The sequence below is a fragment of the Cynocephalus volans genome, chromosome 12 (assembly GCF_027409185.1).
Source record: "Cynocephalus volans isolate mCynVol1 chromosome 12, mCynVol1.pri, whole genome shotgun sequence".
Classification (NCBI taxonomy): Eukaryota; Metazoa; Chordata; class Mammalia; order Dermoptera; family Cynocephalidae; genus Cynocephalus; species Cynocephalus volans.
In genome coordinates, this window is record NC_084471.1 from 62,759,438 (window position 1) to 62,785,654 (window position 26,217).

The following is a 26,217-nucleotide window of genomic DNA, read 5'->3' on the forward strand; positions in this document are numbered from 1 at the left end:
ATCCACAGTGATGGGCTTGATGTTAAAGTTCAAAACAGAGATTGTTCACTGCTGCTTTAGTTCCTCGCAAACTTTTTGAGATAACTAAGACAGTTACTATCTCCATTTTGCAGAGGAGGAAACTTGGACTATAGAGATTGAGTGACTTAACAAAGGACATTCAGTAGTAAGTGGCAGAATTAGGCTTGAAGTCATTTCTTCAGACTTACAAGTTCTTTCACTACACTACACTACCTAGAGCACACATACCATATTTTGTGCTTTTGTATTCACTGTAAACCTTGGTTTTATTGTAAGAACTCTGAGTAAATGTTTATAGGTAGATTTCTAATAAGTCACTGTACAATTTTTTGGCTTTGGGGATCTCTAGGTAAGCAGTGATTTGCATAGTGGATTTCAGATCTTTTGGGGGTTCAACAGCCAGCAGAAGGAAAGCAGGTGAATTAGTTTCTTATTGCATTAAATACCAAGTGTTATAAAGTTTTCGTCTTTCTCTTTACTATTTTCTTAGATACTTCTTTCCATACCTTTGTCACCTCAGGTTTAGAGTTATTTAACGTTTATTGTCTACTGTATGCTAAGCACTATTTAATGATATGTATGTTTACATACTTTATATGATCAAAGTCTCACAACAGCATTTTAGGTATTCTTATCCCAATTTTTTTGAGGACAAGGAGAGCCCCAGAGAGGTCAAGTAATTTTCTCAGGATCTCATAGCTTGTAAGTACAAAACCAGGAGTTGAAGCTAGAACTCCAGGCTCTCAAACACAGTATCTTTCTACCATGCTTTGCTGCTGCATATTTTCAGTAAACTTCCAAGTCTGAAATTGGAGCACTGGGCTAGAGAAAGAAGAGGGCTAAGTGAAGTGGTTTCCTACCATCTGTCTAAATAGCCATTTTATTTGTGCATGTGTACCGTTGTAAGCAGAAGAATTATCTTTAAAGTGATTCAGAAACTGGCAAGTAGGACCTGTTTGAAAAAACCCTATTTAATGGAAGTAGCAACAGAGCCAAAGAGGATGCCCTTCATTTCAGCCAAAAGCTTTCCGAATGTTCACCAAGGGATTATATGAGGGGTCTTCAAAAAGTTCTTGGAAAGATTTGTAATATTTTTTAATTCCGTTTTTCCACAAACTTTTTGAAGTACCTTCATATATGTATATTTGTTTTTTCCAGTCTAATTCCAAGCTGAAGTTGGTGCGCAGCCTGGCAGTGTGTGAAGAGTCCTCCACTCCATTTGCTGATGGGCCATTAGAAACCCAGGTAGGTTGTTTGCAGGATTAAGTGTAGCTTTTGAGTTTGGTGGTTATTTGGTAAAGTGCAGTACAGCAATGATAGCATCAACATTACGCTTGGAAATCAGGGTAGAAGGTGTTTCGAACAAAAGCTGTTGCAGTAAAGCAGGTCATGGTGAGAACATAAGTATAGGTCTTCATATTTTGATCACCCAGGATGATGCAAGCAAGGAAATCCCAGGGCTGGTCTTGTTTTCCCACCCACACCCTACCCCTCGAGCGGTTAGAGCCACTTCCATCCAATTCCTAAGCCAAAAACAGCCAGTGTAACTTGAGCTATCCATTTAGTAGCCTGTAATTGCTGGCAGAAAAAACTTGGCCTCTATCCTCTTGGTGGAACGAAAACTAACACAATTTAATTAATAAAATATACTCTTCTATAAGAGAAAGCTGCCACCCCAAGATTTGCTTTCTTTGAGTTTCCAATGGAGCTACAAGAGAGTTAAAGTCCTTTTTTTTTTTTTTTTTTTGGTGGCTGGCCAGTACAGGAAACCGAACCCTTGGTGTTAGAAGGCTGTGCTCTAACCAACTGAACTAACCAGGCAACCTAGTTAAAATCCTTTCCCCTTTTTGATTATATCTCCCTTTCCCTTTGTTTGAGGATTTAATTCAGTTGCACATCAGTTGCCCCTCTGACAAGGAGGAAGAAAAGTCCACAAAAGATGTCTCCGAAAAGGAAGACAAGGACAAAAACAAAGAAAAGGTCCCAAGAAAGATGCTGTCCAGAGGTAAAGACTTCCCCTGTGTTTCATCTAGCCTAGGACCTGTCTTTGCAGTGCCCTTTCCTTCCATCCTGAAGCCTGGCACCCACTGGCCTCACTGGCCCAATATTTCATAGTGTCGTGCTGACTTGGTTTCTTTGGGAGGTCACACTAGGTTGCTTTCTTTGCTTCTTTAACCAACCCTGCCTTAGGGGCTCACATGCCACAGAGAACTACTCCATCTATACTGACACTACCCATGGGAGGACAGTATAGACGATTCTGATTTCATTTGTGCTCTGGAATAAGTGATGACATAAATAATCACTAGTAGCTGATCCTCCAGATACCATTTATATTTTGTTTTTGAGATGGCTGGAGTGATTTCTTTTTTAAAAAATGATAGGGCCAACCCTGTGGCTCACTCGGGAGAGTGCGGCGCTGGGAGCACCGCGGCTCTGGGAGCGCGGCAGCTCTGGGAGCGTCAAGGCTGCGGGTTCAGATCCTATATAGGGATGGCCGGTGCGCTCACTGGCTGAGCACGGTGTGGGCAACACCACACCAAGGGTTGCAATCCCCTTACCAGTCACAAAAAAAAAAAAGAAAAGAAAAGAAAAAGGGGCCAGCCCGTGGCTCACTCGGGAGAGTGTGGCGCTGATAATACCAAGGCCATGGGTTCGGATCCCATATAGGGATGGCCGGTTGGCTCACTGGCTGAGCATGGTGCTGACAACACCGACCAAGGGTTAAGATCCCCTTACCGGTCATCTTTAAAAAAAAAAAAAAAAAAGATACACATTTGCCTCTAATTATTAGACTCTTTTTTTTTTTTTCTAAAAAGGTGACCGGTAAGGGGATCTTAACCTTTGATTTAGTGTTGTCAGCACCATGCTCTCCCAAGTGAGCTAACCAACCATCCCTATGTAGGGATCTGAACCGATGGCCTTGGTATTATCAGCACCACACTCTCCCAAGTGAGCCACAGGCTGACCCCAGACTCTCTTTTGTTTTAAATTCTTAAGCTGGTAGCAAAAAGACATAGTCCATAAGAATGATAGCTTACAAGAAAAGGCAACCACGGGATTAAAAATAATATTTGGGCATATTTACTGAGATTCTAGAAAATTCAGCCCTGATTGCCCTTACGTGGAATTTATTTTCCTTAACTAGAATGAAATCTACTTTGTTTTTATCAGGACATTCAGTAAAAACTTATTCATTTTTTTTTTTCTAAAGATGACCGATAAGGGGTCGCAACCCTTGACTTGGTGTTGTCAGCACCACGCTCCCCCAAGCGAGCTAACTGGCCATCCCTATATAGGAATCTGAACCCGTGGCCTTGGTATTATCAGCACTGCACTCTCCCAAGTGAGCCATGGGCCGGCCCTAGTAGAAACTTATTGATGATAGGTGGGTTTTCAGTGTAATATTGATGTAACACTATGGCCCAGATTCTTCCTTCTGTCATTGTGATGGGGAATTTTGTGGGGCTGGGAAGTCAAGATTATTCTGGATTTTATGCTAAAACTCCTGAAGTTTGATTCTATTTTCCTATTCTCATCTCTCCTGATTAGGTTGTGGGCTTCTGCTTGGGATTAGATACCATGCAGTTTCATTTATTTTAAATTTCTTTTGTTGTGGTGGTTCTAGATTCCAGCCAAGAATATACGGACTCCACTGGAATTGACCTACATGAATTTCTTGTAAATACACTGAAAAAGAACCCAAGGTAATAACATGATTTGTTTAAGAGGGAAAGAAGATAGGGGCCAGCAGGATTCTAAGAGGCCAAGCAGCTTCCCAGAATTTTTTCATTATTAGACTCTAAGATGCCCATCCTCCCTCCCCCCAATATTTGTCAAGTGTGATTTTATATTCTGTGAGGGATTCAGAATACCCTCACACTGAGCTTTCTGCTTTCAGAAGAGTTGAGAAAAATTCTGTGGAAGAAGAATGCAGAGGCAAAGAAATGAAGGCTTGAGAGTACACTGATTAAAAAGCACAAAAGAAAAAATAATTGATTTGTACATAATAATTGCTTTAAAATTCTGTAAATTACCAGGGGGAGTGTAAAATAATGATTAGATTCATAAGCATAAAGTATTTCTTTATATGACTATGCTACTAACAGAATTAGATTTGTGATATGAATAATAAAGTACATGATTAAGAGAGATCTGCAAGTATATTTGGATTGTTTTTCGGAATACCATAGGATAGGCTAGTGAGACAGTAGCCCTTGCATTACAGTCCATTATTGGGGTTTGGAAATATCCCTCCCTTCAGCTTCTGTAGTGAACAAGTTGTGTTTTCAATCCCTGCTTTCAATGTCTATGGGAGGGCTGCTTTTTGTTTTGTTTTTTTTTTAATCTTTTTTAAACAGGGACAGAATGATGCTGCTAAAATTAGAACAGGAGATTCTGGAATTTATTAATGACAACAAGTAAGTTACTTGTATAAAATACACATTTAGAGGTGGGAGGGGGCACTGGAGAGAAATTTAGGTACAATTGTAGGACATCCCTCTTTTGTCTTTCCCTGAAAGTGTGAATTTTGAAGTAATTACTCACTGGGGAGCAAAAGGAGTTAGAGAGAAATCAGAATGGATTAAAAAGTATACGTGTGAAAACAAAGTGAGGTTTTTAAGTTATTGCATAGACTTGAGTTGAAAAGGAATTCATATCTTTTTAGTAGCTAGCCTTTGTCCCAGATTTTAGTATTCTTAAATTTCTCCCTTTTTTCTTTGTTGAATATCATCCACGTAGGAGAGACCTAGAGCTTAAGAAGTAGTCTTAATGAGGATAGTGGGTCAGAGGGATCTGCAAAATACTATAGATAAAGAAGCTGAGAGAAACCTTTTGGTTCCCTTTGAGTAAATATCTATCTTTATAATATGTCTGTTTCTCCTAAGAAGTTCTCCACTTCAGACACTCATTAAGAAAAGTTATAATTGGCTGTTATTGCTGTCGTTTGCCTTATTTCACTTTTTTGCCCTGGGTTTCCCCTTCAGTAACCAGTTCAAGAAGTTCCCTCAGATGACCTCATATCACCGGATGCTGTTACACCGGGTAGCTGCCTATTTTGGGATGGACCACAATGTTGATCAAACTGGGAAAGCTGTCATCATCAACAAAACCAGTAACACAAGAATGTAAGGGAAGAAACCATGGATTGGGAAGACTTTCCCAGGATAACCTGCTGGGGTGGAAGAGGAATGTGTAGCATCAAGATATCTCTTCTGGGGAATGGAATGGGTGGGGTTATATCATTAATTCCTACTCTTCCTGAGATAAAGACTGGCCCTATCCTCTCTTAACTTTCACTGGTAGGATAGATATAACTTTGAAGGAAGAGAAGTTATAGATGTATAAAGAACAGATCCTGAGGATTTCATTACAACGTTCATGTGACATTTTTGCTGTCCGACTCCAGAAATTCCCTGAGTAGGAGTTGTGGAATTTAAGAGAACTGCCTAGGAGGTCTCCTTCCTAACAAAAGGGTCTCTTTACTCCCTTCTTTCCACATTTCTCTCCAAATCCCAGCCCTGAACAGAGGTTCTCAGAACATATAAAGGATGAGAAGAATACAGAATTTCAGCAGAGATTCATTCTCAAGAGAGATGATGCCAGTATGGACCGAGATGATAACCAGGTGAAGGATGGAAAGGGGTTGACCTATAGAGAGAGATTGCAATAAGAGAAACTGGGAAGGGAGAAGAATTTTTGTGGGATGGAGAAAACTGAAAATATCTTAGTATGGAAAAGTATACTGAGTTATACCGAGTTGGCTTTGGCCTAATGTTGAGGACTGACTATACTTGTGGAGCTGGATGCCACCCTCTTAGCCCCAGAGAGACATGGTGCTGAGGTTTGCTGGGTGATCTCATTTGGCCTAGAACTCCTTGGGTCTGCCACTGACTTCTAACTCCACATCATTTTGGACAAAGCAAGGACCCTCCCTGCCTCAGCCTTGATCTAGCTGATGGTTTCATTCTTTTTTTCTTTAATAGTTAGGGATTTCTTTGGGAACCACCAAAAGCTACTTTATCTCACTTCCACTCTTATCCTAGCTCAAGGCTAGAGTTGAACTGGCATAGTTGTGATCTAATTTACCTAATTATAAAGGTGTTTCTGATCACTTTCTGCAAACTCCTTAATCTTTTCCCAACTCCTGCCACCAAGGTGAGTGAGTTAATTTGACTTTTGATGCTGGGAACCTCTGGCAGTATCCCTTTTGTGATCCACTATTGTGGGAAAAAGAAATAAGCAACCTGTCCCATCCCTTCATTTATGAGCTTGGCTGTCCACTCTTTAGATAGTAAGTGATTGTTTGGGGGTTAGTTTTCCTAGCTAAATAGAGAGTTTAGATCTAGCCTGATTCTGCTTAGCCTCCAAAAAGGATTAGATTAGATTTGAAGAGTATGGTTGGGTAGAGCCAATATGAGTCTTGCTAATTAATGATAACTACAATAATATTTTACCTCTAGAGTCAAAATTAGTTTTCTTGGGAGATTAAATAGTCTTGAGACCAGGACCTTTCCTGCTTGCTACCTGAGTATTTGAGGGAGTCCTTTTGAGAAAAGTGCCATTATCTATTGTGGACAAACATGTTGGGTCTGATTGAAAACTAAGAAACATACAAAAGACAAAATCTAAAAAACAAGAAAGAGCCTTTCCATCCTGATGCCCTTCTCTCCATTTTCCCAAAACCCTTTTTCTGTGGATCAGGAATTATTCAGGCCTGTAGGCACATTGGGGCGAAGTAGAATCTGTCCCTATTGTAAACTTTTCATCTCTCACCTTCAGGTTTGATCCATAATAGGGTAGGCTCTGTGTATTTTCTGTCTGTGATAATAATAATAAGCATAGCAGTTGCTCTTCTATTGAGTGTTTTCCCTGAACCAGGCTCTAAACATGTTATATGCATTATCTCTTTTAATCTTCTCCACAACCCAGTGTAGATGGGAGTTATTAGCTCCACTTTACAATAAGAAAACTGAGGCTAAGAGATGTTAAGTTACTTGCCTAATGTCACATTACTGGGAGGTGGCAGAGCTGAGATCCTGCCTGACCTCAAATCCGATTATGCTCTTTCTGTCTGCCATTGGTTTGCCACTGCTGGGGGCTGATGACAATATAGCTCCTTGAGGTCCTGTGTCTTCTTGGAATGGAATTTGTAAAATGACATTGTGTAGAATTTAGGTTTTTAGGGCTAGTGAAAACTAAATCTAGTCAAAGTTGATACTCCTGAAGTTGTGGCTACCTTTGGAGATTGGTCAAGATCAGGAAGATCAGCCTGGAGGAGCAGTCTTTTTGATTGCTTTATCTGAAGCTTTCAAAGCCTCTGGATTCAAGGTCAGAATCCTTTAAAACCTGGTGCCATTCATTTGATGAGTTTTTTTTGCCTCAGAGCTCCTTGCATTCAAGAGCAGTATGGAAAAGGATACTCTGCTACCCCCTGCCCAGGACAGGATTCACAAATCACAGGCCAAGAAAGGAAAGGACAGTGATGAGGAGTTAGATGGTAGGCTAGTCAGAGGTGGTGATCTGCCCAGCCATCCCTTCTAGTAACCTCACTACATTTTTCAGAGAATATAAAGTTCTCTATCCTCCATTTCCTTCTTTTCCCTTTCTATCTCTGTCTCTCTCCTCCCTCTACTATACCTTATTTGTCTGTTCTTTTCTCTGCCCATCTTTCTGTTCTGTTTTTTTCTTTCCTCTTTGTGTTGCTGTTCTCTTTCTTCTTCCCTATTTCTGTAATTTCTGTCTCTTCTTACCTCCCTTCAGTTGCTATAGGTAAGATGAAGAAAAATGCTTAGACTTTGGGTTTAGCTTCGCCCTTGGGATTTCATTCCCAAGGCCCTCTTTGCTGAGCTGTGTATGCCTTTGGTCTTCAGGCCATGGCGTTAGTAACTAAAGAAGGAATAAAATGCTAGTTCTGTAAACCTCCTCCTCTGTTTCTTCTCCCTCTCTAGCGTCCTTCTATCCTTTGCTCTCCCTCTAAAGCAATGTTGTTTATTTTCCCAGGGCTATTTTCTTGATCCTTACTGACTGAAGAGTACCTGATTACTACAGGGAAGCAACCTAATCTTTAGAAATAGTAGTTGTTCTTGGTACTCTGTGTTGTGGGGGGTGGAGGGTGGAGAGATGGAGAGTTCCCAACCATCCAGAAAAACTGATCTCCCAAACTGCATGGTCAGATGTACCCAGTGAAACCTGTCCAGAACTGGAATTTTTATTTCTTTTTTTTTTTTTCCCATTTTTTTGATGGCAACTATAAACTTTCCCGGTTTCTCTTCCTTGCTGGTGTGCAGTGAGCTTGCAGTACGAGGAGAACTTAACTAGATTAATTCTGCTCATCGATCTAGATCAGAGTTCCATTGCAGGATGGAAGGAGGAGCAAGTCAATAGAAGAGAGAGAGGAGGAATATCAAAGGGTCCGAGAGAGAATATTTGCCCGAGAGGTAAGTGTAGCTTCTGAGAGTTGTCAGCCCATAGCTTTTAGCTCTTAATCTTTGGAACTGTGAATGGATTGAACCTTCCATAAATGTTTTTGGGTTTTTTTTTTAAACCAACATCAGCCAGCCCCGGATTTGATCTCTAAAATTACATGTGGCTTATTGGGAAGCTGCAGATTTTTATTTGTATTATTTTTAATACATTCTGCCATATGGTATACATAGAGAACTAAAACTTGGAGTGGCTGAATTTGGTAAATATGACTAGACTGAAAATAGAAATGGTTTTGGCAGGGCTTATGGAAGGGCCCTGAATCTTGCCTGTCAAACCTCCTCCTGCTTACCCTCTTTTACTCCCACTATCCATTTTAGGCATCTTTGTTTCTAAGTGGAAGACTTACTGTCCACACAGGCTATACATTCATCTTATTTGACCAGCCTCACTTTTAGGATATGTTGGTGATTGTTAGAGCACAGGTCTGGCATCCATCCTCTGCAAATTCCACGTTCTACATGCACAGAGGGTACACTATTCCCTCCAGTCTCTAACTGATAGGAAGTCTCTTTCTTCCTATAATTCTTATCTTGCTTCCTAGAACAGGACTGGCTCCATGAACCAAAAAGTAATGTGAATCACTTTAGACAACTTTATTCTTAAGCATTGTGGGCCATATCAAATATACTTGGTACCCCTGTATATGGTTGCCTTTGGCTACCAGATTGAAGAGAAGTATAGCAGAAATTCAGGAAAGGGTATAGGTAGTCAACAGAAAAACAAATTTCCAGGATTCAGCTAGCAGCACCATCTCACAATCAGGTTAGGAACAAAGGAGGGAAAGCCACTCTCTCTTCATTGTCAAAAGATAGTCAGTTTTAATCAATATATTTAGATGAACACTACTCTCCTCCCATTCCCTCATTCTCCCCTCTCTCAGTAAGACAAAAAAAAAATTGTATATCTTTTCCTTGTCATCTCCCTGAGAAAAATACAGGGGGTCAGGGCTGGCCCGTGGCTCATCGGGAGAGTGCGGTGCTGATAACATCAAGGCCACAGGTTCGGATCCCTATATAGGGATGGCCAGTTAGCTCACATGGGAGAGCGTGGTGCTTACAACACCAAGGGTTAAGATCCCGTTACCAGTCATCTTTTAAAAAAAAAAAAAAATACTGGGGGTCTTCAAAAAGTTCATGGAAAATGCATAGTATGAAAAAATTATGCATGGATTTCAAAAATTTTTTTGCAACAGAATAAAATCATACTAATTCATTATAACATGTCTGAACAGGATCTAGTTTGAGGCACTAAGAGGATAAGACATCAGTTTGAAAAGAGCTCTATCAGAGCAACGTGAATTCTGCTAAAATTAAAGCAAAAACAAACGTCAAAATGGTGAAGCTTGGGTGGAAGAATGGTAAAATCATTGATGCTTTATGAAACGTTTTTGGGGACTGTGCCCTAAAGACATCAGTAGTTTAAAAATGGATAACTTGTCTTAAGAAGGGATGAGACAATGTTGAAGATGAAGCCTGCAGCAGCAGACCATCCACATCAACTTGCAAGAAAAAGTTAATCTTGTTCATGCCCTAATTGAAGATGACCAACGATTAACAGAAAAAACAATAGTCAGCACCATAGACATCTCAACTGGTTCAGCTTAACTTACACAGTTCTGACTGAAAAATTACAGTTGAGCAAGCTTTCTACTCAATGCATGCCAAAACTGTTGCGCCCAGGGCCGGCCCGTGGCTCACTCGGGAGAGTGCGGTGCTGATAACACCAAGGCCCCGGGTTCGGATCCCATATACGGATGGCCGGTTCGCTCACTGGCTGAGCGTGGTGCTCACAACACCAAGTCAAGGGTTAAGATCCCCTTACCGGTCATCTTTTAAAAAAAAAAAAAAAAAAAAAAAAAAAACTGTTGCGCCCAGATCAGCTGCAGATAAGCAGAACTTTCAATGGAAATTTTAAACAAGTTCCTGAAGCATTTCTTCAAAGAATTGTAACAGGAAATGAAACATGGCTTTATCAGTATGATGCTGAAGACAAAGCACAATCAAAGCAGTGGCCACCAAGAGGTGGAAATAGTCCAGTCCACCAGTCAAGAGCAAAGGTCATGATGACAGGTTTTTGGGATGCTCATGGCATTTTGCTTGTTAAATGTCTGGAGGATCAAAGAATGGTAACGTCTCCTTATTATGAGAGTGTTTTGAGAAAGTTAGCCAAAGCTTTAGCAGAAAGCCTTAGTGAAAGCTTCACAAGAGAGACCTTCTCCACCACAACATTGCTCCTGCTCATTCCTCTCATCAAACAAGGGCAATTTTGCAAGAGTTTCGATGGGAAATCATAATCATCAGGCATCCACCTTATAGTCCTGATTTGACTCCTGACTTCTTTTTGTTTCCTAATATTAAAAAAAATTTTATTCACCCAATTTTCAGTCATTTTTTCTTTAGTTAACAATCTGAAAAAAGGCTGCATTCCCAGGACCCTCAGTTATTTAGGGATGGACTAAATGACTGGTATTATTGCTTACAAAAGTGTCTTGAACTTGATGGAGCTTATTTTGAGAAGTACAGTTTATATTTTTTATTTTCATCTTTTAATTCCATTTTCCCACACACTTTTTGAAGTTCCCTCATATTGTCTCCAACTAAAAACTGAACTCCTCAATGTACTTTCTCCATTGTCTCAGGAGATGCAAATGCTTCCAGGGAGCCTCACTGCAGATCCATATATGACAAGCCTTCTGGCCCAAAGTCCAAGGAGAAGGAATTTTCTTACCTTCTGTTTATATAGACTTCATTTCTCAGCCAGGAAAGTCCATCTTCCAAATTATCCAACCATGGCCCAAAAAGGGTACTACCTTTATCTGCAAACCACTTGGGTGGATTGAGAGGAGAGATGTCATTTGTACTGAGAGTTGTCATACCGTAGCTTTTAGCTCTTATTCTTTGGAACTGTGACCAGTGATAACCCCAAATTGTGGACAGAAGAGAAAGTTGGTGAAAATAATAGCAAACACTTATACAAGGGTATTTCAAAAAGTTAGTGGAAAAATGGAATGAAAAGATAATACTAATCCTAACATGAACTTTCTGAAGACCCCTTGTGTCTTTCAGGCACTGTTTTGTGCACTTTAATCCTCACATGAGACTTGTGGCGGTAGGTTATATTATTTTCCCCATTTTATAAATGAGGAACTGAGGCATAGAGAGGTTAAGTAACCACCTAAGGTCACACTGCTAGTTAGCAAAAGAGCTGGTATTTGAATTCAGGTAGTATGGCTCCAGAGTTCGTGCTTTTGACCTCTAATGTAAACTACTACCCAATAGTTTGCTCTGCTCTGGGGTCTTTAAGAAGTACCAGTGACATCATAGCCTGTCTGACTATCTGTGATGTGCTCCTCTGCTTCACTGACACATTAAAAATGACTGCCCCACCATGCCAGCCATCAGAAAATCCACAGATGTTCTAAAAGTAGAGGCATCTTTTATAGGGTATTGGGACTAATTACCAACAACACTGGAATATATCTACCTACCATAACAAAGGCAAAGTTACCTCTTCTCTCCTTTTTTCTCCTGATTTCTAGTCTCTCAAGCCTCTACTAATATATGTATTCTTTGTTAAATCCTTGTGGATTTATCACTTTCATTTCAGCACTTCCTAACTCTTGTCGTGGTAGAGACATCGGGAATCTCAGAAGGTCTAGACAAGAAAAATGGCCACAGCCCATCATACTCCAGAGATTCCATGTGGAAAGTAGCCTGGCCAGTCAAAAGGAGTTGATTAAGGGTGGAGTTCTAGTTTTGGGGGTTGAGGATGGGGGCAGGAGACAGGCCAAAAAGAAAGGGAAGTGGCAAGAAGGGTGTTTGGATGGAAATGCTGCTGCTGCAGCCTTCTCTGGAATCTGAGCTGTGTATTGGGAAAGCTTCCCAACATAGACTCTGCTCTGTGTGGAGCTCACTCTGCTCAGCAGCTGGACACTTGTGTTACCTTTTTCTAAGGCTTGGGAGTCCACCACAATGCTCACTTCACTCAGCTCAGTGGCTTTGTCAGGAAATGATCCCCAAAGGGAATGTTTTAGGCTTTTAATTTTCTCATTTTTTTCTAGGCTCTGAAAAGTATGTGCTTCCCCAATATCCCAGCTCCTTGGGTCTCAGGTCAGAATGTCTTTCATTTTGGCCAGTGTACAGGACAGAAGTAGAATAGCAATTGAAGATAATTTCTGAAAAATGAAGTATTTTTTTCTCTTGTCTCCCTTTTCCTTTCTTTTGAACATACTCTTTAGGACCAAGCACACCAATTATTACTCTCAGCTTACTTTTAGAGCAATAAACTTAGAGCTAAAAAGGAAATAATAATTAGGTTAATACTTTCCTCTTCCTCCTTTCTGTACTCCTACCTTTACCAACCTCTCTTTTTAAAAACACTCTATGGGAAGCCTAAAAACACTGAATGCTCTTTCCCATTAAAGGTGAGAAGTCAGATGGGATATGTGGGGGTGGGTCATCTGTCCCTGCTCCCTCTCTCCCTGATGGTGGGGTGAGCTTTGGTTTGAGGACCTTGGGTATTCATAGCATCATGGACATCCTTTTTGGTTATGCCATGCTGTTTTCTTATAAGTTATTTTCCATTTTCTCCCCTTCACCTAGACTGGCCAGAACGGATATCTAAATGACATCAGGTTAGTACCACTTAGCATGTTCCCTGCTTCTTATTAAGCTTTGTCAGTGAGGTTAATATAATCCTATAATGATGCTTTTCTTTGATGTTAACCAACAGACTCTCCAAAGAAGCCTTTTCTTCTAGCTCTCACAAGAGAAGGCAGATTTTTAGGTACCTCTGTGTGATCTCTATTTCTCCTTTTTATTTTTAATTTTATTTGTTTTGCTGTATTTTTTTCAGCGGAGTGGGTTTGCTCCATGCATGGCTGCTTGTGGAATAATTCAATTTGTGGTTTCTGCAATATTGGATATTTGTCCCCATTAAAAAAAAAAATGGCTCCTGCTCAATGACTTCATTTTTATTATTGCTGATTTCATTTTGAGTCTTGAATAGGTAGTAAAGGGAACCAAATAGGTGTGTCTGGGATAGGTACTGCTCCCTCTCAGAAGTTTGCTGGAATTGGGCATTTTTGATTCAAGCTTATATTTATAAGTAAGGTAAAAGAATGGGTGTCTTCTGGCTACCTTTTCTGAATCTATGGAAAGATGTAGACAGTTTTTCCCTGACCTAGCATTGGAAATGTTTTGTGTCTTTAAGAAAAAATAGTACATATACACATATAAACACATGTACAAACACCTCTATGTAGTTTCCTCTTTGAGACAATGTAATGTGTAAGATGACCTCAGAAAGGACCTAAAGGGACCTGTCTGCCTTAGAATGAGCTTAGAGCATGTTCTCTATATAACTGTCCATGACTTGCTTTTAATACTGGTGAAAGCTGCTCTATTAACTTCCCCAGTGCCCAATATTCTCCATTTTCCCACAAGGCAATCATAAGAATTTCCCTTTCATTTCAGTCTCTCAGTTTCACCCCAGAGGATAATACAAGGCAGTGGTGAGAGGAGTACTACTTTTAGGCCCCTGTCCTGGTGCCAACTCATTTTAAGTATATTCTTTCCGTTATGCCAATAGAAAAAACTATAGAGTATAGAGAACCTGAGTATTTAACACTAGAATTAATGTCTGACCCTTTCCAAAGGATTTCTGTCTTTTTTAAATCCTAAACTTTAATAGGGACTTTGTGACTAAAAAGAGATCTCAAATTAGAGATCTCATTCCTGATACTTTAGTTGTTCCTTCCTTATTGTCCTTTCTAAAGCTAGTTAAACCATGTGGAAACTGAGATAGTGAGATTTCCTATTCTTAGAATGGAGGACGTTCCATCTCTCTGTACTCTTTCTTCCTAGACTGTCCCACCCTGAGGTCCATCTGAAAATCCCTGGCTGAAAGGGCTTTGCATTGGTGGTGGTGGTAGAGATAGGTAGACCCCCTTCCCCACCCATTAAAAAAAATAAAATGTCTGCTTCATAGTCTACACTTCAGGGTAATAGATCATCCCAGAATGCCTAGGATAAATAGGAGCTTTAAACTAACACCTTTGTGAGTTAATGCACAGTGCTTAACATTTGCCAAGGTATACTTTTTCTGATTCAATTCTCTGAACATCCTGATTTAGTCAGCTGGTTTACATCTAAGAAAACAGAAGCAGAGAGATTAAGTGGATAGCCCAAGTTTACACGGCTATTAGTGGCAAAACTGGAGCTGATTCCTTGTCCAGTGTTCTTTTCACTATACCATACCAGCTCTATACAAATGTCAGCCCTTCCTCTCTGAGTAGTGTTCTATTTGGAGCCCTAATTCAGATTTACTGCTAAGAATGATGCTCTTATTAGTACTGTGGAGCATCAAACTACATAAAACTGTGCAGATAATTGTTTGAAGGATCTAGTGAGCAGTTGCAGCCCTCTCTAGACCTCCTTTTAAGCTGCTGCTTTTCAGACTGAGCTTTGGTAAAAATCTAGGTCATCTAAAGTCATGGACTCTTAAGGGGGTAACTTCTTCCCCTATTTGGATACTAGTCCAGAACTCTAATGTTTAGAAGCTGATCTTCTCTAACTGCTTTATACTTTTCTGCCCCAGTTTATATTTCTGAAATGAATATCAGTACACCAAATTCCATCATCTACTTTGTCAGTAACTATGGCAACTTCTCAGTTCTTTGGAAGATTATAATCCGTTGATAAATAAGTAACAGTGAGGCTTACTGATGTCACGTCTTCCACAGGGCTGTCTACCCAAAACCCAGACCCAGTGAACTGGACTTTTTGCCAGCACTAAATCTACTTGTAAAAACTAAATCATCTCTAATTTTACAGGAGTATAAGGTGTGAATGTTCTTTGTCCTTTACTGCCATCTCTCTTAACATACACACAACCCAGTCCAGTGCTCAGAATTGAATCTGAGTGGCTTTCCCTAATTACCTTATTTGTATTTTTAGTGAAGTAAAAAGACATGACTAGAGATTAGCTCTGTTTGTAGAGACGGAAAACAGATCTCTTTCCTGCTAAGACTCAACCTAGATTCTCTAACTCTCAGGGGAGTAATGTACTAATCCAGGTTAGTCAGAAGATCATCAGAAAATCTACATTTTGAACATTTGGCCATCACTGTCTTGGGGAAACTGGATGAGTACAGAAGTACTGCCGTTTTGGCCCTGGCTTCCCAAGGTATTTGGTTTAACATTGCCTTGTTCACTGTCTGCCTCTGGTAGCAAGAGAAAGTACATGCCAGGATTGTTCTAATAGACAGAAAAGTGTTTGATTTAGGTGGAAAAGGCCATTAGGACTTGTCTTGCAAAATTCAAGCTCTAATGTGTAATGAGCAGCCTCATCCATTGCCACTGGTATATTCCCTTGTCCCACGAACAGATGCCTTTTTTATTGAGTCCTCTTGGTATACTTGCCCTTATCCACTGAGGCAGAACTATTGGCTCACACTTCAGATCTGGTTCTATTCCTGGAGAATCCCTGATTTGCACTTCTTTCTTGTTTCCCATTCTACTTTTGACATCCCAAGAGAAAGGGATAAAGTTTTGGGGAAACAGGAATATTTTCCAATCATGTATTCTAACTATATAGAGAGAAGCATTGAGGTTATATATACAGACATCTACTTGGGGTTCTAGAGAAGAATTATGTTCCTAACCAGCTGTGCCAGTCCAGTATGTTCTTAGCCCACCATAGTTGGCTTGGCTAAAAACGTGACCCTAGCATGTATTTTCCCCATTTTCTCTACAGTGCCTTTGGAGTAAGTATTCTAATAAAGAAAGGTGTTTTATTTAATATTAACCCCTTTAAGAAAAATGCCTTTCTTTATTAGAATAACTCTGAGCCTGGTGCCTTTGGATTAGCTAATGGGATCGGGATGTTTGTTTTTCTATTTGCTTTTACTGGGATGGTGGTGAAAAGGAAGGAGCCCAAGCTACTATAATTTTTGCTTAATTGCCCCCCAGTGTACATATCAAAATCTTTGTAATTGTTGTCATTTTGTTTCTAAGATCATTATTATTGGAGGTGGGAAGTATGAAAGAAAAATTCCTGGTCCTTTGTTGCTTTTTGGTTAAGGAGCAGTAAGAGCTCAGCAAGACAGAACTTTCAGGCGAAACTTGAATATCTTGAGGTGTACAGCTATTTATAATCACAGGCTGTGGTTATAACATCAGGATAACCCTGATGTTTCCAGAGTGAAATAAGATAGGAAGAACCCCTTTTCTAAGTAGCTTTGTACCTTGACTAGGGCAATAGGATTATGAATATAGAGGCAACTAGGCACCATCAACTCTCCTGCCCCTTGCCATTTTGAGTCCCAAGGGCATACTTTTTTGATCTTGCTGAGGACTTCAGCCCTTAGAGACCCTGGAACTAATTGTTCCCAGACACCAACTTCCACAAAACATGTTGGGTCAAAATCCAGTTTATCAGACTGGGTTTTCCAGAGTGCCCTTTAATTAGCCCACTGTACTCTTCTTCCAGCCCCTGGAAAGGTGGCCATAAGCAGCACCTCTGCTGGCTTAGACACATGTTATGTGGAAGCCCTGTTGTGGGATTTATTCATGTCATTTGCTAGTCCTGCCTTCTAGTAATAGTAACTTCCAGGAGTCCTTTTGTTTTAAGAACTCCTGGAAGGAGCTGGTACTCCTCTGCTCTCCAATATTTTCTGCATGTCTGGGATCCCCACCAGGGGTGGGGAAGAGACCACAGCCAATCTCAGCATCATGTATGTGGTTTCCCATCCACCTCTGGTCTGATGTATTAAATTACTTGCCAGTGCACTGTCTTCCAGATTTGCCCCTGTGCTCTTTGTTACCGTACTTGATCTTGTTCTGTCTGCTCCCATCAAGTCTTAGTTGGCCAGCCAACTAACAAGAAGTCAGTGTCCACCCTTGCCGTAGTCCTCACCCCTTCTTTGTTATTGAGAGAATAGAAATGAACTCTCTCCTAGCCCTTCTGCTGAAGTGGTGGGTGGGGGGTGCTCTGACCATTGTGGTCTCTGCAGGGGGAACCGTGAGGGGCTAAGCCGCACCTCAAGCAGTCGCCAGAGCAGCACAGACAGCGAACTCAAATCCCTGGAGCCACGGCCTTGGAGCAGCACAGACTCAGATGGCTCCATCCGGAGCTTGCGACCCCCTGTCACCAAAGCCAGCAGTTTCAGCGGAATCTCTATTCTCACCCGAGGTGACAGCATTGGCAGTAGTAAAGGTGGCAGTGCAGGAAGGATATCCAGGCCAGGTACTACAGCTTCTTTTCTTCCATATCACTCCTATCCCTTCTTCCTTGTCTTCTGTGAAATATCAGTATTTACTTTTAACAAAGCACTTATCCCAATATAGTTTTCCTGGAAACCTAACACAGCCATGTGAGAGAAAATTTGATGGATCTATTGTCCTTTCTTGGATCTAGTACCTTCTCTGATTTTCTCTCAAACCTTCTGTCATGACTGAAAAAAAAAAAAAAACAGTGGGATTAGATTATTTTATCTGATTTCTGACTGAGGTGGGGAATCCCTGTCTACCCAGGTTCAGGTTATATACTAAGATGAAAATGATAGCTGCTTTCATTCTGTGTCCCTTGAGATTATAAAGAGGGTTTGTAGAACAGAAGGAGCCTTTAGAGTTTTGCTGTTTAACAACTGACTGGTAGTAGCCAGTAGGCTGGAACTTAGAGGGATGCTGCTCTGGCTGCTTCTCTGGAGCTTAGTTACTGGGAAGGAGCAGACACTTATGTGTTCCACATGAAAACTTTATAACCATCCTTCAGCTCTCCTGATCTGCTGGATAAACTTCTTCATCTATTCCTGCTATACTGTTAGCAGAGGGGTATTTAGCTCTCTGTACCCAGTGGACCTCTATTTTACCATCTTCCTTTCTCTGAAGAATTGCTTGAATCTCGTACCAGAAGTTCTATAGGTCTTGTCCTCAGTAAACATCAGTAGTGAAGATCTTGCCTCTCTGACTGTTAGGTCTCTACTGCCCTTCTCTCTCTCTCTTTTTTTTTAAGATGACCGGTAAGGGGATCTTAACCCTTGACTTGGTGTTGTCAGCACCACACTCTCCTAAGTGAGCTAACCAACCATCCCTATATAGGGATCTGAACCCGTGGCCTTGGTGTTATCAGCACCACACTCTACCAAGTGAGCCACGGGCTGGCCCTTGCCCTTCTCTGTTACCTCCTTTCTAATTCCACTGCCTCTGCCTTAATCCAGCCTTTATTTTCATTTATTTAATAATGGCTCTAGCCCTCAAGCTGATCTCCCTGCTCCATTCTCACACCCCTTTTTTTTTTAGAGCCAGTTTACCAATCTAAAACAGATCTAATCACATCAGTCCCCTCTTAAATAGTTCATATTTCTGCATTGCCTGTGTAATAAAGTCCAAATCACCTAATATAGTGTAACTTCCTGACTCCGGTTTGCCATTGCAATCTCATTTCCAGATATCCATCCTCCTCCAACCATTTCTTGAATGTGGTATAAGCTTTGTCCCCTATAAGTCTGACAAGCTTCTATTCATCCTTCAAACCAATCTTTCCTGTCACCTTCTCTTTAAATCCTTCCCTGACCTTCCCAGGAATTATTTCTCCTTATCTTTGCTTTCATACAACTTTGCTGATGTCACTGATGTATCCCTTATCCTAATCAGATTGTAATAGTTGTGTGGATGTCCATCTCCAATCAGAAGATCCTGTGCTGCTTAAGGGCGAGTACTGTGTTCCGTCACCTTTGTGTCCTTAGTTCATTGCACAGTGCCTGGCACATAGTAGATATTCACTAAAAGTATGTTGTGTGAATATGTGCATGCCTTGGAGAGTCTAGAAATGGGAAAAGTTGGGTAAAGGTTGTGTGTATGTAGGTGCTCATGGGTGTGCCTGAAGAGGCAAGGTTTCCTTCTCAGCAACTTTTATAAGAGATGATGCAAATTGAGAAGAAAGCAAAGAGAAGATAGGTCCCTTAAGGCACTAGTAACCTGTACTTTCCCAAGAAGTAAGCATTCATGTTTTCAGCTAATCATGATGGACAGATTCTAAGCTCTTTGGGGGAAGTGCTTCAGCTGCCTTATATTTTGTTCATTTCCAAAACCAAACTCTGACAGTCAAGGCAGTTCCTGTCCCTGGGAAGCAGAAACCTGCTAAGACGAGGACTTCCACCGTTGAAGCAGCTGAAATGCATTTGTGCTGTTGCATTGATCTTCAAAAGACAGTGGGGAAATGTACAGAAGGGAATAAAGAGAAAGGGCAAGGAAAAAGTTAAGCCCTGCAACTGGGGTCTTCAGGGGTGGTAGTATGTTCATGGCTTATGCTTAGAACTTCTGTGGGTCTCCTCTTTCCCTTAGGTATGGCCCTAGGTGCCCCAGAAGTGTGCACCCAGGTCACCTCATCCCAGTCTGTCCGGGGCCTTCTCCCTTGTACTGCCCAGCAGCAGCAGCAGCAGCAACAGCAACAGCAACAGCAACAGCAGCAACAACTTCCTGCTCTCCCACCCACGCCTCAGCAGCAGCCACCCTTGAATAATCACATGATCTCACAGGTGAGTCACCACTCAGTGTCAGAGCCCCCTCCACTCTGATTCAAGCAAGCTCTGGAGGTACAGTCATGTCTCTTGGGCTGTGGGTGGCAGGAAGGATCAGTTTTTGGAGACATGCCACTCCTTCCCCTGTTTCTCATTTGTTAGTTATGGAGAGAGAAGGGTAAGGGCAAAGGTTTGGCTAAAGTACTCTTAATAGAGTCAGCCTGGGAGTTTTTTGCTTTATATTTCTTTCTTTTTTTTTTTTTATTTTTTTTTTTTTTGCGCTTTATATTTCTTATTCTTCTTCCTGAGAATTGTCAGTGGGATCTTTTACCCCACACCACATTTCTGCTATACCCCATCTCCCTCTACATCGTGTGTAATTAGCAAGATAATTTTGCTCACTGTATCCATACGTGGAACTTGAAAAGATCACAGCTCCTGCCATAGTCTGACTGAATATGTTTATGTGTCTGATGACCCATAAACATATATTTATGTGTTGGGGTTTAGGGGGAAAAGAACACTCAGGACCACTGCCATACATATACTACAAGACACAAAGTCCTCAAATGTTGTTTTTTTTTTCCCCATGCCATAAAAGGGCTGTATCTTTTCCTGTTGTTGGACTGGTAGATATTGGTACCACATAGGGTTTGAGTGAAGTTTTGCTTCTGTGGAGACCATGCAAGTCATCAGCCTAAGAATCAAATCCTGTTCTTAACTGGAACATCATTGTTCTAGGCTTAAAATTTATCTTAACATTCTGAGTAGAGCTGTGCTGAGGTCTTCACTTATTCTCTTCTTCCATGGAATAGAGCTCTTCATGAGTAGAGCCCCATTTTTTAAATCCTGAAGTAGTCTCTGGTAGTCAAGAAGTCCATATGTCTGTACTCTCCTACTGTAGTTTAATTTCTCCTTTCACATCCCATGCTCCCTCATTTCCCTATTTAGTTAGTCCAGCTTGGCCTTCGATATATCTCTTCCCTAGGAACAAGAAGCAAGTCCCAAGCACTAATACCCCAGCAACTGGAAACTAGAGTGGAAAGACCCCAGAATAGTCCTGTACTGTCCCATCTCAAATATTGTGAAATGAAGCTAAAGTGAAAAAAAGTGAAGATCTAGGAAATCCTTCATTGTGTCTAAATGTAACCCACATGCAGATCATTTCAGTCCTTCATCTTAGTTCCTAAATCAGTCTCTGTGTAGTTCTGACTTTCTTGTTCTACCACCATCTACCCCTTTAAGTCTCATTCCTATCAGCTTACCTTGCTCACTCCTTATGTATGGCACGTGTGTGTTTGTGCTTTTCTCTGTCTGTGTCTCAATTCAAACCTGTGAATTGGTAAACACTGTGCTTCTCCTTCTAGCTATTTCCTATTGTGTTTTTGTATGTGTACATCTCACTTTTCCAAGGTCCCAGTATTTTTTTAGTTTTTTCTAAAATTTGTGTATTTTAATGTAGTCTTGCTCCCTTTTCTCCCTCTTAGTCTTCCATCTGCCTCCACCTTCCACCTGCCATCCATACCTAGAAATAGACACCAAGTGGGGAGAGGAATAAAGAGATAAGAGAATAACCACTTGGAACTAAAATTTTAGACAGAATGTCAAAGTGATGGGCCCTAAACCCCAAACATATACTTAGATTCTGTCCCTGCTACTGGATCATGAGGGTCAATGGGTCAATTTTTTGGTACTGACTTACTCCTGTAGGGAGCTAGGTTAGTCACTACAGATTGGGGATAGGGAAGCATTGTTTGGTGAAGAGATCTCTGTTCTCTCAGAAATTCATTTTTGGTGTTAATCGCAACCACAAACTCCAAACTGAAGAATTTTATCCTGGGTAAGTTTTGGTGTCCCTGAAGCATTAATGGTACCTGCTAAAATTATACCACTGCCACCACCCCACTGTATATATCTCCTTTTTTCTTCCTCTCCACATTTTCTACTTTTCTTTTTATCCCTTTCCTCTTCCTACTGCCTTTTTCTTCCTTTCTTTTTTTTTTTTCCCTGACTGGTTCTCAGCACTGAAGTTGCTAAGGCTGAGAATAATTATTGTTCATTTTCTCTAATAGTACATGACAATGTAGGGATGAAAGAAGTGACCACACACACACCCCTCTGTGGTTACTCTAAAACTTTTCCTTTAGAAGAAAAACTTTGAGAAAGAATAGTTAACTTTAGCTCTGTACAAGAGGTATTTGCCTCAGGCCTGGGGACAGTGCTGGCTAAACTATGCTCTTTCCCTTCTCAGCAGGCCTCCTCTGTCCCAGCAAGCCTTCATATCATATGTCAGTGAAGCATGTGAAACCAGGGAAGTGAGGCTAAGGATTAAAGGGTCAGTGGCTACCTTTTGCCTAATTTACTTAAAACGGAATGGACCTCTTGAAAGGGAGCCTCTCCAAAAAAAGAAAGAGTAGAAGAAAAGGAACCCTCTGAGCCTTTTTCCTGGTGTCATCACATCCAAGAGCCAATGATCTAGCTTAGAATTCACCAGCAGGTGGCAGCCACATCTCTCAGGGCCAGGTGTCTTTTTTTTTTTTTTTTTTTTTTTAATAAATTTCCTTAAAAAAATAAATAAATAAAATAAAAATAAATAAATTTCCTCATGGTTTCTCAGAGGTTCCCTGACTCTGGAGTTTGAGGCTCTCCAAGAAGAAAACTGTAGCTGAGGAGAGCAGTGGAATAACTAAAAAATAGCACTGAGACCCCTATCTTTACCACTGCCCTTCCCCAATTAGGGGAGTCCAAAGAGAGGAGCACTATTTCTTCTCTCTTCACTCTTTATTCAGAACTCACAAGTGTGAGTAAAACAGGCGGAGTGCTTTTGCCACTTTACTGTCCCTTCTCCCCCAGAGTATATAGTAGTGCCCCCTTATCCATGGGGAGTATGTTGCAAGACCCCCAGTGGATGCCTGAAACTACAGATAGTACCGAACCCTATATATACAGTGTTTTTTCTTATAACTATGATAAAGTTTAATTTATAAATTAGGCACAGTAGGAGATTAACAATAACCAATGATAAAATAGAACAATTATAACAATATACTGTAATAAAAGTTACATGAATGCGGTGTCTCTCAGCTATGGTGGGGGAGTGGTATATACAGCATGGATATGCTGGACAAAGGGATGATTTACATTCTGGGTGGGACAGAGCAAGATGGTGTGAGATTTCATCATCCCGCTCAGAACAGTGTACAATTTAAAATTGTTCATTTCTGAAATTTTCCATGTAATATTTTCAGAGCACAATTGACTGTGGGTAACTGAAACTTCAGCAAGCAAAACTGTGGATAAGGGGGGACCACTGTATAAGGCCTAAACCAAGTTAGGCTCTCCCCCAAAAAGAAAAAAGAGGATTAGGACAATAGAAAAAGTATATATAAGCCACCAGCATAAGGAGCGAATGCTGAGTAGCTTGGCCAGCAGTTATATTTGGAATGCCATTGGCTCGTGGAAAATAGGTGTGCCAGTAGAGCTGTGAGTCCCAGGTCACACAGTGGATTCTTAATAACTTTTCTTAACCAAAATGACAAATTTTATTTAATCCACATATCAGGTCCTCTGCCAAGACCTCCACAGTATTCTCCCTTTTGGGTAGTCTTCTAATTCTTGGACTCTTTGCCTCCTGAACTGTTAATCCCCTCTGTGAAAGAGTTCCCCAGAAATATGTGGCAGGAGAAGATGTTGGTACTGTGGCCTCCACACCTCTTGCTACCCTAAGTGTGGAGGGAGGAGTCTGTGGAAGATGGCTTGGATCAATACATTTGACTTCTTCCTTCACCTCCCCCAACTGCTAGAATGGAGAGGAAAGAACGTATGTCTGACAGAACTAGGTTTGAACCCAGCTCTGCCGTATTAGTTGTGTGATTCTGGATGAGTGAGTTATTTGTCTGAGCTTTACTTTCTTAACTACAAATAGGAATTATCATAATGAGACAACGTATATAAATATTATTTCTTCCCTTTTCCTTACCTTTCTCCTATTCCCATCCCTCCTACCACCAAGGCCTATGACTGGAGAACTGATAAGATGATCAAAATGGCTGGAGGGGAAGAAGGGAGAGAAGAAAATAACTATCTATTAGTTAGTTCAGAACACTCCATGTTCCTAATAAACACGTTTTCCTGCTTGAGGCTAGCGAAGAGACAAAAAATTAAAGTTAGACTATATTTTATTCCTAAATCCTCCCTGTTTGCTTATGGGGGGATTTTTATACTGCTCTCACAGCCTGGAAGGAGCACAGAACAATCACGGAGCAGGAAGATGTAGCTGGAAGCAGGTGTGAACTGGTTGTTTTTTCCTTCTCTGCCCTCGGGGAGGTAGACATCCTTGTGAATGAGCACTTCCTCTAGGAGAGCTGTGGTGTGATGTCAGGAGTGTGGCTGAGCCAGACCTTTCCAACAGAAACAATACAGCAGTACAAACAGAAATCCCTTCTCAAGTTGGCATTCAAGGAGTGTTGTGATCATGTTCCCCAGGAATTGTGTGTTCAAAAGAAATGCTTTGGGAAAACCTGTGTTTGGAATCAGGGAGCAGACCCTGGTCCTGAGAGTCCTCAGATGGCCTACAACAGCTGCAGAATTCTGAATGGCTAACGGGCCGGGGAGTGCACTGGGTTTCTCCTGATAGGAGAGATTGCCTATTTGTCAAAGAAATGTGAAAGCCACAAACTGTCTTTGCAACCCTGCTCAGCAGCCTTGCTATTCATGTGAAATTTCTTTTTTGATTAACCTTGTTGTTCCTTCCCTTTCCCTCCCCATATCTGCCCCCCTACCTCTCCCTGTGCCTCCCTTTTCTCTTCCCTTTTCCACATGCCTCTCTGCTGGTCCACAGCCAGTCCCGGCTCTGCAACCCTCTCCGCAGCCTGTTCAGTTCTCTCCAAGCTCCTGTCCCCAAGTCCTTCTTCCAGTCTCTCCGCCCCAGCAGTACAACATGGTATAAACTTCATTCCCCCATTTTGTCTTGTCCATGTGTGGCCTGTATCTGTGGATATGTCTGGGTCAGTTTGTGATGGCCTTGCAAGCATGTTGTACTTTTGGAGGGCATGTTGAAAGCTGTTTCTTCTTGAGAGGCCAGCACAGGCTGAACTATACTCCATTCTAACAGCCTCATCACATCACATCAAAAGATGCCTAAATGTAAGACAGAGGAACACTGAGTTCCCCTGAGTTTCAGGAGGGAGAATGAAATTAGATATTGGTCTAACCTAGGCTCCTCATCTCTCTACCGTATACATCTTTCATCTAGTTTGCTCCTTGGATGTGTCCAAGGAAGCCAGTTTATTCTGTACAGAATGGTTCTCTATAATTTCATTTAAAAGTAAAAACACACTGCAGACCTCTCTGGTACCACTGGTAAAAACTTAAAATGTTCCCCTATTTTACCATGTCATTTTAAATAGAAAATATCCTTTTCCACTGCATAACACATGCTGTTTAAATAGTTTGTACTCTAACTACAAATCCTTTGAAGATCTGATTTGCCTTGTAGTTGATAACTTCCATCATGGTTATAGGAGTCTTGATTTTTTTACTTTGTGTGAATCATACCTCTCTTCTTTTTCACTAGAATCCCACTTTTCGCCTTCCTCTTATCTCCATTATGAAAAGTCCTAGAATATGTACTTCAAAATAATCTGCAATCCAGTCCTCTTGTCATCTATTTCTGCCTGATAAGGTAGCAAAACAGCTAACTGGAAAATCAGATCCCTGAAAATTGAATGAAACTACAGGAAAGCAATATCTTTTGGTTTCTACTGGTTTCATTTGCAAAAGAACTGCTCTGGTGCATGCACACACACACGTTATGTATGTGTGTGTATGTTGAGAGCAAAATAAAGACTGTCCAGGGAGCAGAAAGAAAGAGGAAACTAACAAATTCTAACCTATCACCATACAATGTGAGAGACGGAACACCGTCACCCTTGTTGCTTAGGGAAGAGGGCTGAGAGAGAAGGTAATTACACCTGGCCAGTCAGTCTTGTCCTCCACCTTAGCCACTCACCCTGGCCTCCTTTCAGAAGTGAGAATTGAAAGTGGTTTCTAAAGGGCAGGAGAACCCTAGGCTAGTGTTAGAGGAAAAAAAGGTGGAAATGACCTCTAGAGGGAGTAAGGAGATAAGCAGCAGGAGTGGAAGCCCACTAGTCTTTCCACTGCATAGGCAGAACTGTGAGGCACAT

The 26,217-nt window shown here is 41.1% G+C and overlaps 1 protein-coding gene across 18 annotated transcripts in view; it reads left to right on the forward strand.

The window, feature by feature from the left end:
- Positions 1-26,217, forward strand: part of R3HDM2 (R3H domain containing 2) — a 147,513-nt gene that overhangs the window by 107,666 nt on the left and 13,630 nt on the right. For 9 of the 18 annotated variants that reach the window (XM_063076270.1, XM_063076268.1, XM_063076271.1 and 6 more), the window contains 12 exons: positions 1,180-1,266; positions 1,900-2,026; positions 3,650-3,728; positions 4,383-4,442; positions 5,010-5,150; positions 5,542-5,650; positions 8,367-8,462; positions 13,113-13,144; positions 13,243-13,296; positions 17,525-17,757; positions 19,857-20,050; positions 24,873-24,974. In XM_063076270.1, the coding sequence (XP_062932340.1) occupies positions 1,180-1,266; positions 1,900-2,026; positions 3,650-3,728; positions 4,383-4,442; positions 5,010-5,150; positions 5,542-5,650; positions 8,367-8,462; positions 13,113-13,144; positions 13,243-13,296; positions 17,525-17,757; positions 19,857-20,050; positions 24,873-24,974 (1,314 nt within the window). The remainder of the gene's footprint in view (positions 1-1,179; positions 1,267-1,899; positions 2,027-3,649; positions 3,729-4,382; positions 4,443-5,009; positions 5,151-5,541; positions 5,651-8,366; positions 8,463-13,112; positions 13,145-13,242; positions 13,297-17,524; positions 17,758-19,856; positions 20,051-24,872; positions 24,975-26,217) is intronic. The other 9 variants (XM_063076278.1, XM_063076275.1, XM_063076277.1 and 6 more) reach the window with 9 other exon arrangements.